The 18,009-nt window shown below is 52.8% G+C and overlaps 2 protein-coding genes across 3 annotated transcripts in view; one reads left to right on the top strand and one right to left on the bottom strand.

Moving 5' to 3' along the window:
* Window positions 1-16,913, bottom strand: LOC127586617 (sodium/potassium-transporting ATPase subunit beta-2-like). Its single transcript, XM_052044728.1, has 7 exons — window positions 16,690-16,913; window positions 10,384-10,512; window positions 7,367-7,471; window positions 7,075-7,280; window positions 5,924-5,980; window positions 3,420-3,515; window positions 1-2,858 (listed from the first exon to the last, which is right to left on the bottom strand). Exons 1-7 carry the CDS (start codon window positions 16,796-16,798, stop codon window positions 2,679-2,681), a joined length of 882 nt encoding a protein of 293 aa, XP_051900688.1. The 5' UTR covers window positions 16,799-16,913; the 3' UTR covers window positions 1-2,678.
* Window positions 7,502-18,009, top strand: part of LOC127586613 (rhodopsin kinase GRK1-like) — a 32,918-nt gene continuing 22,410 nt past the window's right edge. For both annotated transcript variants that reach the window (XM_052044721.1, XM_052044722.1), the window contains exon 1: window positions 7,502-7,675. The gene's annotated coding sequence lies outside the window, so the exon portion shown is untranslated. The remainder of the gene's footprint in view (window positions 7,676-18,009) is intronic.

The raw sequence follows: 18,009 nt of genomic DNA, 5'->3' as shown, positions 1-18,009 counted from the left end.
TGTTGTCAAAGTTGTAATGGTTTATTTTTGGGAAAATGCCAGCAGAACACTGATATATATACACCAATAGAAGCGGCATCATACGAAGTTGCTGAAGAGAAACCAGTTCTCCCTGTGACCACGTTATGTCAATTCACGGCGGGGGAGCCTCTGAGTGCCAATGAAAGGCCATCGATGGGGTTCACCCTCTCTGAGGCCTGACTTGCTGAGTATTCCCATTACTTTTTGTTTGATTTCAGATTGTTGAGAATGTTAATAGATTTGGAACAAGTTTTGTGGCTTTGTTGGAACAGGAGAAGTACGAGCAGGCTAAAACCATTCAGTTCGTTGAACCTGCTCTGCTATTCTACAAGATCAGGGCTGATCTTCTACCTCAGCAGCAGTTTCCTCCCCAGTCCCCACATCCTCCGATATTCATCCGGTTTGAACATAATGACTGAAACTGCACAGCCTTCCAAAGAAGTAATTATTTCTCATGCCAGTCACAGATGGCTTACCCCCAATTCTGAGGCTGTAACATTCCCCTGGGGGAAACATCCCCCCTTGTACCTGCCCTCCAAGAATATTTTTTTTTACATCTCTATAATGTCACCTTTCATTGTTCCAAACTCTTAAGAATACAGGCTCAGCCTACACAATCTTTCAGACCAACCATGCTTGGACCGGTCTAGTGAATCTTAGCTGCACTCCTTCAACAGCAAGTGTATCCTTCTGTGTTAAATATGAGACCACCGATAGTGCGCACAATACAGGTTTTGTCTCACCCTGGGTCTACACAATTGTAAAAGTCTTGCACTGAAGTCCTCTAGTAATAAAGGGCAACATATCATTTGCCTTCCAAGCTGTCCACTCCACCTACACATTGGCTTACAGTGACAAAGGTACCCAGGTCCTTTCGAACATCAATATTTCCCAATCTCTTTCTGTTTGAAACAAAACTCTGCTGTTCTGTTTTTACCACCTGTGGGTAATATTTTGTCTCTATGTCACCAGGCCACATCTCCCTCCATCCCCACCACCACTCCTGTCCCACCTGCAGACTTCAAAACTTTGTGGTTGGCCCCCCCCCCTCAGCCTGATCATGAGATTGTGAATTGTTGGGTTGGGATGTAGATCAGCTGATAACGAGAGAGAAGTTTGAGGGATTACATGTGCCTGCTCAAGGGGCTGAATTAGCCCCTCCTGATCTGTACAAGGGGCTGGATGGCCTCTTTCTGCTCCTGCATAACAGCCTTGCCAGACTGCATGGCCTCCTCCTGTTCCCATTCAACCCTTGAGAAGCTGGATGTTCCTCCTGGTAGGGCCTCCTCCTGTTCCTGTGCAACAGAGCCAAGGGGCTGAATGGTCTCAGGTTCCTGTGTAACAGGCTGCAGCAGAGAGCACCATTTGAGTTTGAGTTCCACCTCCTCAGTGTATGTCCCATGGCAAAGGGGTCCACAGAATAAAGTCAAGAATATCATTCTCTGGGGCAGACTCATTTCTGGCCTCCAAGGGCGAGATGTATGGAAGGGTCAACAGCAAAGTCAGGGCTTCTTAACCTGGTGCTTACAGCAAGGAAGGAAGCTGGACATTGTCCAGTGGGGATCTCCAGACCCTCACTGAAAGAGTCCAGCACTTCCAAAGTGGCTTCAGTGCAAGGTAGGATGAAGGATTTAAGCTCCGTATCTTTCTTTTGCTCACCCCTCCCACCACCCCCCTCCCCCTTGTTGTGGGGTCTCAACAGGATGGATGCTCAGAGTATTTCCCCTTGTGGGGGTATGTCAAACTAGGGTGTGGGGTTGAGACATTTAAGACAGAAATGAGGAGGAATTTCATCTCTCAGAGGGTCTTTGCAGTCCTCCCCCCCACCCCCTCCCCAGTGAGTTGTGGAGGGCAGGGGTTATGGGGAAGGGCCACCTGAGTGGGGTAGAAGCCAAGATCAGACCAGTGAAATCACAGCCAAAGGGCAGAGCAGGCTCAGAGCAGAGTGGCCAAATCCTGCTCCTACTGTCCCTTGTGCCTGAAGTCAGGAAAGGGGCAGGGTGTGGAGAAGGGTGGCAGTTTGCAGGAGGGGGGTCTGATCTGATAGGTCGCCACACAGCAATTGTTCACCCACAGACAGTGCAATGAATAGATCTCAGTGCCAGAGAATGTCGACCTGATGGGACAAGGGACTGGCCACAAGCCTGGTCACCATTGCAGGTTTCTATTCATGCAGCTCCTGAGGGTACGGGACACTCCTGTACACATCACGCACACTCCTGCAGGAACACAATCCCAGGGGCTGAATTTTTGGGAATGGAGAGAAGGTCGAAGTTCACGTCCTTCTCTCGTCCAGCTCACCCGAAGGTACATGAGCCGAAACACACAGAAGGTGAGATAACAGTGTTCACTGCTTTATTGGTGAGATAGACTGTTTCCCAAAGCTCTGGGGCAGGAGGAGGAGAGATCGGCAGTGCTGGACCCCACCTGGGAGAAGGAAGTGACTTCAGACTTGGGACTCGGATTTTAAACCAACCCCTCTGATGTGGGATGTTACCAGTGTCCAGATGTCCAAAGTTAGGGTCAGATGGGGGTAGGAATGGACCGTCCGTCCAGATTCAACCTGAAACGCAGTTCGTGAAAGATTCTCCCAGCCACCCCTCCTAACCCTGCGATAGTTCCTCCCCACCTGCCCACACCACAACTGGGGCAGTGGGTTATTGGGAGCCAGGTGGGTTCAGGCCGACATTGAGTGTGAAGACCACCCTGCCGGCAAACCTGTCTCGTTCGTCGTCATTCCTCACGTTCGAGCCGTGCACTTTGCACTCCACAGTGATGTCCACGTTGGTGGTGACATTCATGAACTTCACGGCCACCACTGGCTGGGTGTAGTTCACCTGCAGTGCACAGTAGGGCAGCCGTTAGTCTCCAAGTCCAGCCGGCAGGCAGAAGGTCATCCCGTCCTCCGGATACCCTCCCTTCCTCATATCCCGTCTCTGTCACCCCCTCTGGCCCCAGCACCCCTCCCCGTCTCTGTAACACCCTCCGGCCCCTACACCCCTCCTCATCAGCCCCTACACCCCACCCTGTCACCCCCTACAACCCTCCCCATCTGTAATCCCCTCTGGCCCCTACACCCATCACCATCACCCCCTACACCCTCCCAGTCTCTGTAACCCCCTCTGGCCCCTACACCCTCCCACTCTGTAACCCCCTCTGGCCCCTACACCCTCCCAGTCTCTGTAACCCCCTCTGGCCCCTACACCCCTCCCAGTCTCTGTAACCCCCTCCGGCCCCTACACCCCTCCCAGTCTCTGTAACCCCCTCCGGCCCCCACACCCCTCCCTGTCTTTAATCCCTTCTGGCTCCTACACCCCTCTCGATCCCCTCCATCCCCCTACTGTGACCTGCATAGGGTGGTGTGTCTGGAATGTACAGGCAAGATTCCTTTAACTCACGTGTGCCTTTTTCCCATAGTACGGGAAGTACATCAGGTCCAGAGTTCCGTTGGGAGGGAAGTACCTCAGCTTGTGAACTTTATCCACATCTCTGGTCTGGATGTAGAGGGCCAAACAAAAGGTGTAATTCAGTGACCTGATACCACCACCAACATTCAAGTCACATTCTGGGGCAGAAGGCTCAAAGCAACCATTTCATCGGGTTGTGCTGAGAGACTGGGGGGGGGGGGGGAGGGGGGGGGGTCACACATCTTTATCTCGGGATGTCCCAGAGCAGACCACAGCCTTTCATCATCATTGTCAGTAGCAAACACAGCGGCCAATTTTGCACAGCAAGATCCCACAGAGGGCACTTGTGATAATCCCCAGATCATCCTTGACAGTGAAGCTTGAGGGATAAATACTGCTCTGGGACACAGGTCTTCTTCAGAAGAGGCCATGGGACATTAATGTTCACCTGACAAAGTGGAAGGGGCTCAGTGTAATGGCCAACTGAAACATTGCACAGCGCGGCACTCTCCCGGTACCCTGGGGTGACAACCTTGTGTCTGATTCACTTCACCATCCATCAGATAATGCTCTGGTCCTTTCCTGCTCCTTCAGCAGGCTGGGACACTGCTGATGCCACACGTGTCTAAGGCAGCAAGAACTAGGGGCCAGAAATTCTATCGCGTTTGGCACTGTGCATGAAAGTGGCATTGTGTGGAGACATGTCGGGTTCACCCCAGGTCTGGATCTTGCACGTGCACATGAGGCAGAGTGTAGGAGACTGAGGGGTGACCTTATAGTGGGGTACAAGATCATGAGGGGTATAGATACACAGTCTTTCTCCCCAGGGTTGGGGAATCAAAACCTAGAGGGCACAGGTTTATGGTGAGAGGGGAGACATTTAAAAAGGGACCTGATGAGCAACTTTTTCCACCCAGAGGGTGGTCTGTCTCTGACGAGCTGCCCGAGGAAGTGGGTGAGGCAGGTACAATTACGACATTTGAAAGACATTTGGACAGGTACATGGATAGGGAACGTCTAGAGGGATATGGGCCAAATACAGGCAAATGGGACTGGCTTAGCTGGGCACCTTGGTCAGTATGAACGAGTTGGGCTGAAGGGCCTGTTTCTGGGCTGAAGGGCCTGTTTCTGGGCTGTACAACTATGATTCTATGTAATGTGACATGTAACTGTCACGCCTCCTTGGTTTTCTGCATGTGACTGTGTTCTAAGCAAAGTCCAGTGAGAAATGTGCTCCGATCTCTCACCCGAGGGAGACAGATCTGGTTCTCAAAGGAGACCCACTGCTTCTGGTGGTGGGGCCAATCCAGGGCAGACTGGGGATATCTCCCACTGATTCTAGGTGGGAGAGCTGGGCCTCCTCAGAAGGGATCAGGGTAGGCTGGGCTCTCCCACCACCCCCAGTGACGCCCTTACCCTCAACACTGGCCAAGGTAGAGTTGGTGGACACCCCAACATTGGGGCAGATCATGGCCCACGTAGAGCTCTGCTGTATGCACAGTTGTTGCAGCTGCACCATCAGGCATGCATTGCAGGTTGCAACATTACTGCATGCAACAAATGGTTGTGGCCTGGAAGTGCACTGGCAGTGGGACCAGGGAACAGTGGAGGCAGATTCTACTCCAGTATTCAGTAGGGAGCTGGGCAGGTATCTGGAAGTGAATACGGCAGCACAGTAGGGCTGCTAACACATAGCTCCAGAGACCCAGGTTGAATCCCGACTTCTGCCGCTGTCCATGTGGAGTTTGCACATCCTCCCTGTGACCACAAGGGTTTCCCCCGGGTGCTCCGATTTCCTCCCACATCCGAGGTGTGCAGGTTGGTAGGTTAACTGCCCCTAGTGTTCAGGGGAGAGCTAGGATCTGGGGGGAGCTGATGGGAACGTGGGGAGAGTGACAGTTAGGATGTGTAAAAGCGTACTTGATGGCAGGTTGAGAGACCTGTTTCCATGCTGTGAGACTCTAGAGGACTGTGGGGAGAGGACATAGGTGGGAGGCAAACTGGATAGCCCTTGCATGGAGCCCCTGCAGACTTGATGGGCTGAATGGCCTTCCTCCATGGTGTAACCTCTCGTTGATTCAGTTGCCTCCATGCACGGGAGCACCTTGCCCGTGGAGCTCCGCGATAGAATTTCTGTTGCACAGAACACAATCGGGGTTCCGATTCACTCCAGGCTTGATGGCAACTCAGAGGTGCCGCACTGCACCACACTCTCCCCCAGCCTGGAGCTGTTACCTGCAGCTCTTGGGCCAACCAGTGCTCGCAGCCTAGAGCACAAGCTTTACTCATCTACTGACAAGCCAGGGAAAGCTTCTGCTAGCTACGTTTTGTGCCAGAAACTGAAGACATCTCACCCTTTCCTTTTGGTGAGGCTTTGCCTCCTGCAGCGGGCCGGTGGGTGGGAGGAGGTGGAAATGAAGCAGAGGCAGTTAACAACATTACTCCCGTGAAGACATGGTCACTACAACAGTGCAGAAGATCCAGTAGCCACTGACCTTTCCGGTGCAGGACACATATGGAGTCATCGCTTCCCCAGGAAGGAACCCGATGATCTGAAAAGGAGAAAGGATACATTCACTGCTATTCTGATGAGGGGTCCAGGCCCTGAAAGGTTAATTGTCTCTCTCCCCACAGATGCTGCCTGACCTGCTGAGTGTTTCCACAAGTGGGAGAACCTCGAACGAGGCAACATCGTTAGAAGAGGACGGAGCAGTCATTTAAAGTCAAGGTGCAAGTTCTGAGGGTGGTGAATCTTTGGAATTCTTTACCCTGGGGTTGTGGAGGTTGGATCTTTGGGGGTATTTGAAGAGGGGGTAGATAAATGTTGGAAGGATCAGGAAGTGGAGGGATGTGGGGAACTGGTACAGGACAGAAGTTGAGGCCTGGGGCAGATCAGCCTCGATCACACCAAATGGCAAGGCTGGCTTGAGGTTGTGTGGCTCCTCCATGCTCCTATTTTGTGTTCTTTTCCATTTTCAATCCATTACCATCATCCCTTATCCCCACCCCAGGACTGCCCAGTACAAGAGGCATTTGGCGCACCTGGTCCTTGCTATGTTAGCTCCCAATCCCATCCGCCCCATTCCTTCTGATATCTGTGCATTGTTCCATGGCACATGCATATCAGCCATTAACCCAAGGGCCATTTACCCAATCCGGCAAGTGTTTGGGATGTGGGAGGGAACCAGAGCCCCCGGGGGAGACCCACGCGATCACAGAGAGAACGTGCAAACTCCACACAGACAGACAGAGCCGGAGGTCAGGATCGAACCAGGGTCTCTGGACCTGTGAGGCAGCAGCTCTACCTGCCACACCACCGACCAATGTGGGCAGCACAATAGCCAGGCTGCACACAGCAAGATCCTACCTGACTAGCAGCTGCTTTGAGATGCTGGTTCCGGACTCCAGGGCACCTCCCCTCTATTGGTCCCCAACACTGAACCAAGTGGCTCACTTTGAGGGGGTGGGGGGGGGGGTGCGGGGGGAAGAATATTTAGGCACGAAGGGCCGAATGGCAGCCTCCTCCCACGAGATAGGCTTGAACAGCCTAGCAGGCCCTGCGGTTCTGCCCTGAAGCAGGGGACGGGTGAGATTCTCTGCAGTGGGATTCTCTGTGGTGGGGGTTACCAGCCGCTGGCCAACCCACCTTGTTCATCTTGACGAGGATGCAGGGCTTGCCCTCGCTGTACCCGTAGGTCTGGTCCTCGAGGCCCGAGCACTGGCCCAACATGGTGCGGTTGAACTGGCAGGCACGTTTGGGCGTATTCCTCACATCCCCGCTGTCCTCCTGCAGGTAGTAGCTCCCTGGCTTGCACCGGTCATTGGTCGAGACCTGCACACTGTCGTTGTAGGCTGGGGTGACAAGAGAAGACCAGGGCGATCACTCAAAAGAGCATCAAAACCGCAAGCTAACGTGTGCTTCCGCAATGTCTACTCACGGTCCAGGTAAGTGTTGAGGGCGTTGACATACGTCTGCCAGGAGGCTCTCTGGGACACGTTGAACCCCACCACCAGGCTCTCAGATGTGGGCCGAATCATCAGACCTAGGGACGGAGAGGGAGAGGGGCATTTCTGCAGCACCTGTGGCAGCCTGTGCCCCAACAAACCCCCCACCCCATCACCTCACATGCCTGGCACAGGAACAAAGGAGAAAGACAACACGCAGTCGGTGTCTGAACCAACAGGCGATTCATCGAACCTGGTGCACACTGGAGAACGGCCAAAACGGATTGGCCCAAACAATTCTGGTACGGTTTATACACTTCCCCGCACGTGATTACACACAAAATCTTATTAATAGCAAATCTAAGTTTTGATTTAGGTGTACAAAATATTAAGAGGAATAGATAGAGTGGACAGCCAGCACCTCTTTCCCAGGGCACCAATGCTCAATACAAGAGGGCATGGCTTTAAAGTAATGGGTGGGAAGTTCAAGGGAGATAGAGGAAGGTTTTTTTTTTACCCAGAGAGTGGTTGGGGCATGGAATGTGCTTCCTGGGGTGGTGGTGGAGGCAGGTACATTGGTCAAATTCAAGAGATTACTAGATAGGCATATGGAGGAATTTAAAATAGAGGGATATGTGGGAGGAAGGGGTTGGATAGTCTTAGGTGAGGTTTAAAGGTTGGCACAACATGGTGGGCCAAAGGGCCTGTATTGTGCTGTACTGTTCTATGTTCTATTACAGAATAAAACATGGAATTATCAGTAAATCTAGTTTAGTTAACAGCAAGTTTAAGTTTCGGTTACAACGATAGTCACAGGCAGTAACAGTTATCAAGCTGCTGTACCTTGGGTGCAGTTACAGCTGCACCCAGTCTCTCTACGGTTAAACTACCAGCGGTTCCCTGCTCCCACATCAGCTACATCCTGTTTCACTGCTTATTGACTCTCTACAACACCTGCCCACTGATGCTAGGTTGGAATAGCAGCCAAGCTGTGCACAGCAAGCTCCCACAAACACAAGTCACCAGGTGATAGGTCCTTTCAATTCTATTACAACACTGAAGCAGAGCAACCCCATTCCCCCACTGATGTTCCCTGTAACCCATTCTTCCCACATTCCCATCAACTGCCTCCCCCCAGATTCTACCCCTCACCTACACACTGGGGGAAATTTACAGCAGCCAATTAACCCATCGACCCCGCACGTCGTTGGGATGTGGGATGAAACTGGAGCACCCGGGGGAAACCCATATGGTCACTGGAGAACATGCAAACTCCACACAGACAGTGCTGGAGGTCAGGATCGAACTGGGGTCTCTGGAGCTGTCTGTGTGGAGTTTGCACATCCTCCAGTGACCGTATGGGTTTCCCCCGGGTGCTCCATTGGCTTCATCCAGCTAGACGTGGGGCAGAATTCGAGGAGATGGTGCTCAGATCTGGGTCCTGTGTCTTGAGGGAAGAGTAACTGCTCTTGGGGGCAAGGGTTGGCAACAGACTCAGACATCCCAGGGCTGAAAGGGTTAAATCACAAGGTCCGGTCACACAGACTGGATGAGTTTCCTCCAGGGGAAAAGAATCGGGAGTTTGACAGAGTGGATGGTGGGACTGTTTCCTTCCAAACGGAGGAAGCTGAAGGGGGATGTCATTGAGGGGCACAAAACTCCGAGGGGAGGCAGAGGAATGATTAGACAAGGCCTACCTTCCCTTGGACGGGGTCAGACATCGGGACAGATTTACAATTCTGGGTGGAAGGATTATTTGGCCCACCGTGTCCATGCCGACCATTTTGCCCATCTACACTCATCCCATTTCACTGCATTAGGTCTGTAGCTTTTATTTATTATAAATGTTTATTAGCTAAAAGCACTACAAAAAGGACAACCAGTGTCAATACACAACATCTAATACAGAAAAGAAGAAACAACTAAGTAACTGCATAACTACAGTAGATAATGCAAACTAATACCCAGATTTCCTTTAAACATTGTAAATGTACGTGCCTCTACACTTCCTCTTGCAGCTCGTTCCACACACCCACCACCCTCTGGGTGAAAACGTTGCCCCTCAGGTCCCTTTTAAATCTCTCCATTCTGTGGCACTTCCCAAGTTGGTCGAGATCCCCTTGTAACCCTCTCACTGTCCAAGTGCTTCTGAAATGTGGGATGTTTAGTCTGCCCTTCCCAGAGGGTGGGTGGTATCTGGAACTTGGTCTAAAAGGGTGCTGGAGGCCGGCACCACTCCCTCCCGCCCCTACCCCCCCCCCCCCCCCCCGGAAGCTGGCCAAGACCCCTCCCTTCCAGAACTTGGAGCCGTGGTCTGCAGGGTGCGGACCCAGTGGTGGACAGTGGGATTAGACTAGGTAATCATTTTTGACCAGTACAGACAGGCTGAATGGCCTCCTTGTGGACAAGGACTTTTGCTGTTGCCATGAGTGCAGAATGAAGAGGAAGAAGCTCGGGATTTGACTCAGGAAGTACCTCCGTAAGCAGAGGGTGGGGAACCCCGGAGGTCTGTCAGTGTTTGGGGTGGGGGCTGGTTACAGTGAGACAGAGATTTACCCCAGGTTTGAGTGCACTGGGGAAGAGAGAAGGCAGGGAGTCACATAGAACTGAAACAGGCACATCGTCCCACTGTGTCCATGCCAACCCCACGTATCATCTCATTGGTCCATACCCTTCTACACCTTGGCCATCTGAATGCTCATCCAGATACTTTCAACGTGAGTCTCTGTCCCACCATCTCAGGCAGCACGTTCCACATCCCAACCATCTTCTGGGTGGAATAGTCTTTTTCTTCAGATCCCTTTAACCCTCTCACTCACCATTATGTCTCCATTATGGGGAATGTTTCCAACCATCCAGCCCAGAAACACCCCTCAGTTCTGCTGACGCCAACTCGGGCCGATCACTGCGATACGGACGGCTGGTGATGTGAGGCAGAGCAGACACACAGGGCAGACCAGCCGCCTCCTGGAGACAGGGAGGGAACCGAGCAGCCGGTTCAAACCCTTACCTGGGTTTGTGATCCTGTCCTGGTACTTGGGGGTGTACTCGTCCACGGTCTGCAGCATCACCCACATGGTCAGGCTGAAGAGCCCCGTCAGGAAGGCGTAGAACACCACGTAGAACAGCAGGATGAGGGCTGTGGGGGGAAGCAGAGCACTGACAAGAGGGAGACCGGAGGCTGCAGCTGCTGGATTCAGAGGACCTCAGCGGGTCGAGCAGCGCCCGCAGGGGGAGATGGATGGCCGGGCAGCGCCCACAGGGGAGAGACAGATGACCGGGCAGCCCCCGTAGGGGGAGAGACGGACGGTTGATGCTTCTGGTCGAGAACCTTCATCGAGATCCAGCTGAAGGTCTCAACCTGAAAGCCAACTGCCCATTCCCCCCAGCAGCTGCTGCTTGGCCCAGAGCTCCCCCAACAGTTCTGTCTGTTCCAGACAAGGGGCAGTCCACTGACGGGGGAGACCTTTGCTCTAGGCACAAACCAAGAACAGCGCTCGCTGGACACATGGTGTGGTGATACAGCAAACACACAGCAAATCCTGCCTCTCACGTTGCACTCAGTCACACAATAACCATATCTACAGCCCAGCAACAGGCCATTCAGCCCCTCTGCTCCACACCAGCCTCCTTCTATCCCCCCCATTCCGCTGTGGAGTGGCGCAGTTAATTGAGCTGCTGCCTCAGTGCTGGTGACCCAGATTCCATCCCGACCTCGGGAGCTGTTTGCGTGGAGTTTGCAAGTTCTCCCTGTGACTACTCGTTTCCTCCCACATCCCAAAGATGTGCGGGTTGGTGGGTTAATTGGCCACTGTAGATTGCTCCTAGTATGTGGGCGCATGGTAGAATCCGGGGGGATTCATGGGGGACAGGTACAAGGGGAGATGTGATGTTTGGCTATGGACTCAGTGGGCTGTTTCCATGCTGCACAGCTCCCTGACTCTTCCCCCACCCCACAGCCCCCCTCCCCTGTGTGTTTCTCCAACTTCCCTTTAAACCCATCCCACGATTCTTCCTATGGGAACGAGTTCCACATTCCCCTGCTCCCTGGAGAAACAGGTTTCTCCTGAATTCCCAATCGAATTTATCAGGGACTGCCTTATGTGGATGGTGTCTGGGTGAGGGGGAGTTTCCTCCCTTGGAGGGAACTAGACCCAAGGAGCAAAGTCACCCACTTAAGATGGGAGACGAGAAGGAATTTCTTCTTAGGAAGGTGGTGGAGCCGTGGAATTCTCTATCCTTGAGGGCGGTGGAAGCCAAATTACTGATCATATGCTTGGCAGAGATAGATTTTTGGGGAGTGAATGGTTAAAGGAACCGGCAGGAAATTGGAGACAAGTCCAAGATCAGATCAACTGCTGGGATAGCCATCTCGAGGGGCCAAACAGCCCAGTCCTGCTCTTTTTTCTTAGTGTTACAGAAGTGAAAGCACCTCACTCTCGACCAGGTCATCATTAGCCTTCTCTTCGAGGGGAAGGCTCTAGCCCATTACCAACAGCTACAACCCATCACAATGGGTCACCTCTTCATGTTGCTTAACCCCCAGTGGCCTGAGGGAGCCCACCCAAGGACATTCACTCCCACACCCTGTTCAATTGGACATAGTCCCTGACATCACGTTCAGGGGTAGATGGAAGACCGAGCTGGGGTGAACGAAATGGAGAGAGGCTGAGAGGGGGAACAGGAAGAAGGAACTTGCCTCAGTAGAGAGTTCCATAACTGGGGTGATGACTAAGATTCTGAGTGATCAGGAGAAGGGTTGTGGAAGGTAAATTGAGGAGAATTATTGGGGAGCTTGGGGCTCTGGGTTCAGTGCTCGAGGGAGGTGAAAGCAGTAAACTGGATGGTACTTGGAGCCACAGACTGGGAGCTGGGAGGTAGAATTGGACCAGGTAGTTGTTCATTGGCCGATTATGGACAGATGGCCTTCTCTGCCACAAATTTCTACAGACTCCTAAAGTTGGCAAAGTCTCAAGACTCTGGGGCCACTGGAGATTTGGAATACAGAGAGGGGGGGGGGGGAAAGAGAAGGAAAACACAGGGCAGAAATTCACCTTTCGCCACCTTGGGATGTCCCAAATCCCTCTGGGAATGATGAAGGGTGTTTTGGAGCTTAGTCACAGTTTTGGTCCCCTTGTTTATCAAAACATTGGAGGCATCCAAGAGATTCACTAATTGCTGGGATGAGGGGGTTTGTCCCACCATGAAGGACTAAAGAAATTAGATAATATTCTTTGCAACTTAGAAGAATGAGGGGTGATCTTACTGAAACATACAAGATCCTGAGGGGTCACGATAGGGAAGATGTTGAGATGTTTCCACCAGTGGGAGGGTCCCAAATGAGGGGACACGGTTACAAGGTTCAGAGGGGTGGTAACTTAAAACTGAGGTGTGTTGGAACTGGTTCTCGCAGAGGGTGGGGAACCTCTAGAATTCTCTGCCCCAGAGGGTTGTGGAGGCTGGATCATTGGGGGTAGGCAAAGATGGGGTAGGCAAATCTGAAATGGACCCCATCATGGAAACAGTCCCTTCAGCCCAACTGGTCCATGCTGACCAAGGTGCCCACCTGAGCCAGTCCCATTTGCTTGTGTTTGGACCCATCTCCCTCTAAACCTTTCCTATCCACATGCCCGTCCAAGTGTCTTTTAAATGTTATTGTTCCTGCCTCAACCACTTCCTCTGGCAGCTCGTTCCATGTACAGACCACCCTCAGTGCAAATGCTTCCCCTCAGGTCCCTATTAAATCTCTCCCCTCTCACCTTAAACCTATGCCCTCTAGTTCTTGATTTCCCAATGCTGGGAAAAAGACTGTGTTCACCCAGTCTATGCCCCCAAACACTAGGGAGATCTCACAAGAGAACAGGGGCAGGAGAAAGCCAGCTGGGCCCTCTAGCCTGCCCTGGCATTCATCCCCCTTCTTTCCCAAACAGTGGCCACGGGATCCATTACATCCACCTGAGAGGGCAGGTACCTGTAACTAATACACTTGGTAATTGAAACGCGATAGCGAGTAGGTCTGAGGTAGCAGACTGAATTTCGGTTCAACGTCAGTCATGTCTGCAAGATCTATTTCCCTGGTCCCTGTTTAATTTGCAAACACCCATTACTCAGGATACAATTCCCAGCAAGGTCCAACAATAAAAACCACAGGAGGATAAGATTCTCCTTAAGCCAAAGACACCACTCCACTAACATTACCGACTCAAATACAATCCAGTCACCTGGAACCATGTCCTGGACAAAACTAGGCCAACGGCAGGTGCTGGACTGTGGGGCAGTGAGCTGGAGGGGAGCTTCAAGATGATACCTCTGGATACCTCAGAAGATCCCACTGTCCCGAGGAGCACAGTGTCTCACTGGTGCCCCAGAGATGCAGGAGAAGCCTAGTCAGTCCCTCAGCTGATCATTATCCCTCAAACCTCACTGCAAGAGATTGGCTGGAGACTACCGCAATGCCATTCGCGTCATCTTGCTGTGCGCAAGTTAGCAGCTGCATTTCCTACACGGACCGCACTTGTAAAGTACGTCCTTGGCTTTCGGGATGTCCATTGCTTAGGTCTGTACGTCATTACTGGACCATCGCTACCTATGGGGTTGGGGACTGCTGTTGTAAATGGCAGACTATCCCAGAATGCTCTGTCACAAACTCCAGTGGGCTCAAGTGTGGGGGTGGGGGAGGGAGGAAACCAGGTGAGGGGGCGGGTGAGGAGGGAGGTATTGCAGATACATCAAGGGTGTGAGGGACAAAGCTTGGAACCCCCATGATCTGGACAAGCCTATGGATAGGAGAGGTTTAGAGGGCTCTGGGCAGATGGGACCAGATCACTGGGGAACACAGTCAGCATGGCCCAAAGGGCCTGTTTCCATGCTGTATACAACTTGGTTCCCAGCATTGATGGTGGTCCGTAGAGGAGAGATCCCCTCACTTCCAGGGAGAGTTCTTGGAATTCCCTCCCCCAAACAGCTATAGACACCTGGTTGTTAGGGTATTCGAGGGTGGGATGGACAGATTTCGAACATTTAGGGAATGGAGGGAGAAATCAGGCGGAAAAATGGACCAATGTAGAGAAAACCAGCCAAGACCTTACTGAATGGCAACGGGGCTGAATAGTCTTCTCCTGCTGGTTCCAACGGACCTGCCCTGGGCTCAGCGTTGGAGCAAGGGGTGGGGTTGGTGGTTTCAACAGTGGAGTGGGTGGGTATCCAGACTGTGGCAGTTTCAGCACCTGAGGGAGCTCCCCAATAACATTTGGCCACCAGAACTCTGTGGGGAAAGGCGGGAGGATGCTAGTGGAGATCGGACCTTTCGCAACTGGCTCATCATTGGGTTCAGGAATAGGGCAGAAAGCCTGACCCATGGACCCACATCCTGGAGGTCAGCTGGGTAAACCAATTGCCATCACAGCCTGTAGGTTGTCGTCCCAGTCACAAACCCCAATCCCAGGAACCATCTCCCCACAGCAGCAAGAGAGATCTGGCTTCACTCAGAAACAGGAGGCCACTCAGCTTCTCAAACCCATTCCAACCTACTTGACCATATTAATCTATAATGGTTCAGAAATCCCAAACCAACTAAAGTCCCATCGATCCCTAGTCGAGGTTGAGGTGGTCGAGTCCACTCTCTGGAGTTTAGAAGTGATCTTATGGAATCACTTCAGGGTTTGACAGGGTGAGGGGACATTTCCCCCCCATGATGGCATCCAGATTGGGGGTGGGGAGGGGTGTGAGTCTCAAACTAAGTCGCCCATCTGAGATGGGGATGAGGAAATTCCTCGGAGGGGGGTAACTCTCTGGAATTCTCCACCTTGGGGCTCAGGTAGAGTAGATTCTCCACGTAGTCACTAACTCAATTTGGGTGCCTGGGATTCAGAATATCTGACCAACCTCCTGGACCAGACCCAGTTCAGCATGGTGGTGAAATCCCTCCCTCCTGGAAATCCCATCACCTTTGCCATTCCCTGGGCAACCTCCACTACCCACTACACCCCACCCAATCACAAAGGGGGATCATTTGGCCCATCGTGCCCAAGTTGGTCGGATTCGGCAAAATTCCAAGGAGAATGTTAGAAACACTCGGCAGGTCAGGCAGCATCTGGGGAGAGAGGGTCATTGACCTGAAACCTTAACTCTCTCGAAACAGTGTGTCTCTCTCTCTCTCTGTAGACGCTGCCTGACCTGCTGAGTGTTTCTGTTGAGGTTAGTCCCATCTCCCAGCCCCTTCCCCTGCAAGTTCTGCTGCTCATCTACCTACACATAGGGAGGTCTCTGCCCCCACCAGCAGACCCTCACCACACATTGAGGGGAGGCATTTCCCCTCATCTGTAGAATTCCTCTCGCTGATCACCTTTAAACCAATTGCCCTACAGGTTGGTGCCGCGGGAAGTCGGGTCTCCCTGCTCACTGTATCCAGGGTGCAGATTTCATCCCCTCTCCACCTCCGCTGTTTCAGGGAAAACTGGAGGGGAGACAATTCATGGGCACCCCAGGGCCCAAAGAATCTGGGAATCCTAAAACAGCACAGAAATGGCCCTTCAGCCCACTTGTCCATGCTGCCCCTGATACCTACCCATGCTAATCCCACTTGCCCGTGTCCCTCCACATCTTTCCTACCCGAGGACTTGTCCAAATGCCTTTTAAACACTTGTCATTTTATCTGCCTCCACCACCTCCCCTGGCAGCTGGTTCCAGACACCCCCCCCCCAATCCTCTGCCTGACAGATGTACCCCTCAGATCTCCAACCAGCTGTGGAACCAGATGCCCACGACAAGGGCAGGTTCTCCCTGATACTGTGTGTACTGGGAGCCAAACATACAGCTGGGAGTTAAATCCACCCCCACCTCAGCCAGAACTTGGTGAATGAAAGCTTCGTTTGCAGTCTCCCTCCCCTCAACCCCTCCCCAAAACTACCAAAAAAGCCAGCTGACCCACCAAAGCCCCCCGATGTAAACGGCAGGGAGGGGACTAGGGTCTTGGAGACTCTCACCCTCGGGGAGGAAGTTAAACCCACAAGGGGTGCAGACAGAGAGATCATTGGCAGGGGAGGAGAGATAGACTGAAGGTGATTGGAACCAAGACACCGACAGGAGATTGTTTTGTTCTGCAGAGAGTGGTTGGGACCGAGAGTGCCCAGTCAGGGGGCTGTGGCAGAGAAAGAAAATTCAATGAGACAGAATTTGTGTTGGGGGGAGATCAGAGAGGGCCCCTGCACTGGGCTGGTAGGGACTGGAGGGGCTGAGGGGTTCTCTGTGTCCAAGTGAGATTGCCCACCCAGACATCACCCCCCCCCCTCCTCCCGCCAGCCACCCCATCACTCACCCCAGCTGCTGCCGGTGCGACCCAGGAACTCCTGGGTCCGGGGGTTCCACAGAAACGCCGTCCACTCGTCCACCACCTGCCCGCACGACTTCTTCTCGCTCGGGGCCATCTTCACCACAACTGGATGGGAAATACGGTGGGGTGTGTGTTAATGAGGGCCTCCCCTACCTCCTCCCCCCGGCCCACAGACTCTCTGCCCCCACCCCTGAACCTGCCGGGGGTGCCAACGCACCGACACGGGTACACACCAACTGGGTCCAACACACACTGAGCGCCCGGCGGAGACCGGGCGCTTTATAATCCCCAGCCTACTTAATATTAATACATGCAAATCCACGCCCCGCCCCTGTATTAATATTACCGCAATGCAAATTCCCGGAGTTAGATATAAAAATAAAGCTGCAGCAGCTGGAAATCCGAGATAAAATCAGGGAACACACAGGTCGGGCAGTGTATGTGGAGAAGGGAACAGTTTCAGGGTCTGGGAACCTTTGGATCCAGCTCTGGTGTGGTTCATTACTCCCATTCCCAGTCCCCTTCCTAGGGTGGCGGGGATAATCCCACTCTCCCTCCATGGTACAGGGGCTGTCTGATTGACTCATTCGGGGCCAGTGGGTCATCACTGGTCAAACCTGACCAGCGTCCCCTGGGATGAAAATTGCAGCGAGACAGATCAAATTGTGCAAAAATAAGATTGCTTTTTGTTTGTAATAGTGGTTACTTGCAAAAATCAGAATTTATATGTTTCTGTGGAGGAAAAATACATAAAATACTTTCATAAAACATTTAAATGGAGAGTTTTACCCCAGGAACATCCACTTTCATTTTAGTTCCATTGCAGCTTCCGCAGTGTGCCAAACACACTGCTCCAGTTTTGGGACCTGACTGGATCTGCAGCGGGTGTGGGGTCTAAGGTCTGGGAAAGGGTGGCAGACACAACATCCAGGAACACTGAGAGGGATTAGAGAGAGACCCCAGGTGTGACTGGGAGAGGGGGGAGACCCCAGGTGTGTCTGGGAGAGGGGAGAGAGTTCCCAGGTGTGACTGGGAGAGGGGGGAGTCCCCAGGTGTGGCTGGGAGAGGGGAGAGAGGCCCCAGGTGTGTCTGGGAGAGGGGAAAGAGTCCCCAGATGTGACTGGGAGAGGGGAGAGAGGCCCCAGGTGTAGCTGGGAGAGAGGAGAGACCCCAGGTGTGTCTGGGAGAGGGGAAAGAGTCCCCAGATGTGACTGGGAGAGGGGAGAGAGGCCCCAGGTGTGTCTGGGAGGGGGGGGTCCCCAGGTGTGACTGGGACACCCTGGAACAAGTCAGATAATCTGACCC

This window comes from Pristis pectinata, chromosome 37, assembly GCF_009764475.1.
Source record: "Pristis pectinata isolate sPriPec2 chromosome 37, sPriPec2.1.pri, whole genome shotgun sequence".
Taxonomy (NCBI): Eukaryota; Metazoa; Chordata; class Chondrichthyes; order Rhinopristiformes; family Pristidae; genus Pristis; species Pristis pectinata.
This window is presented reverse-complemented; position numbering and strand designations above follow the sequence as displayed.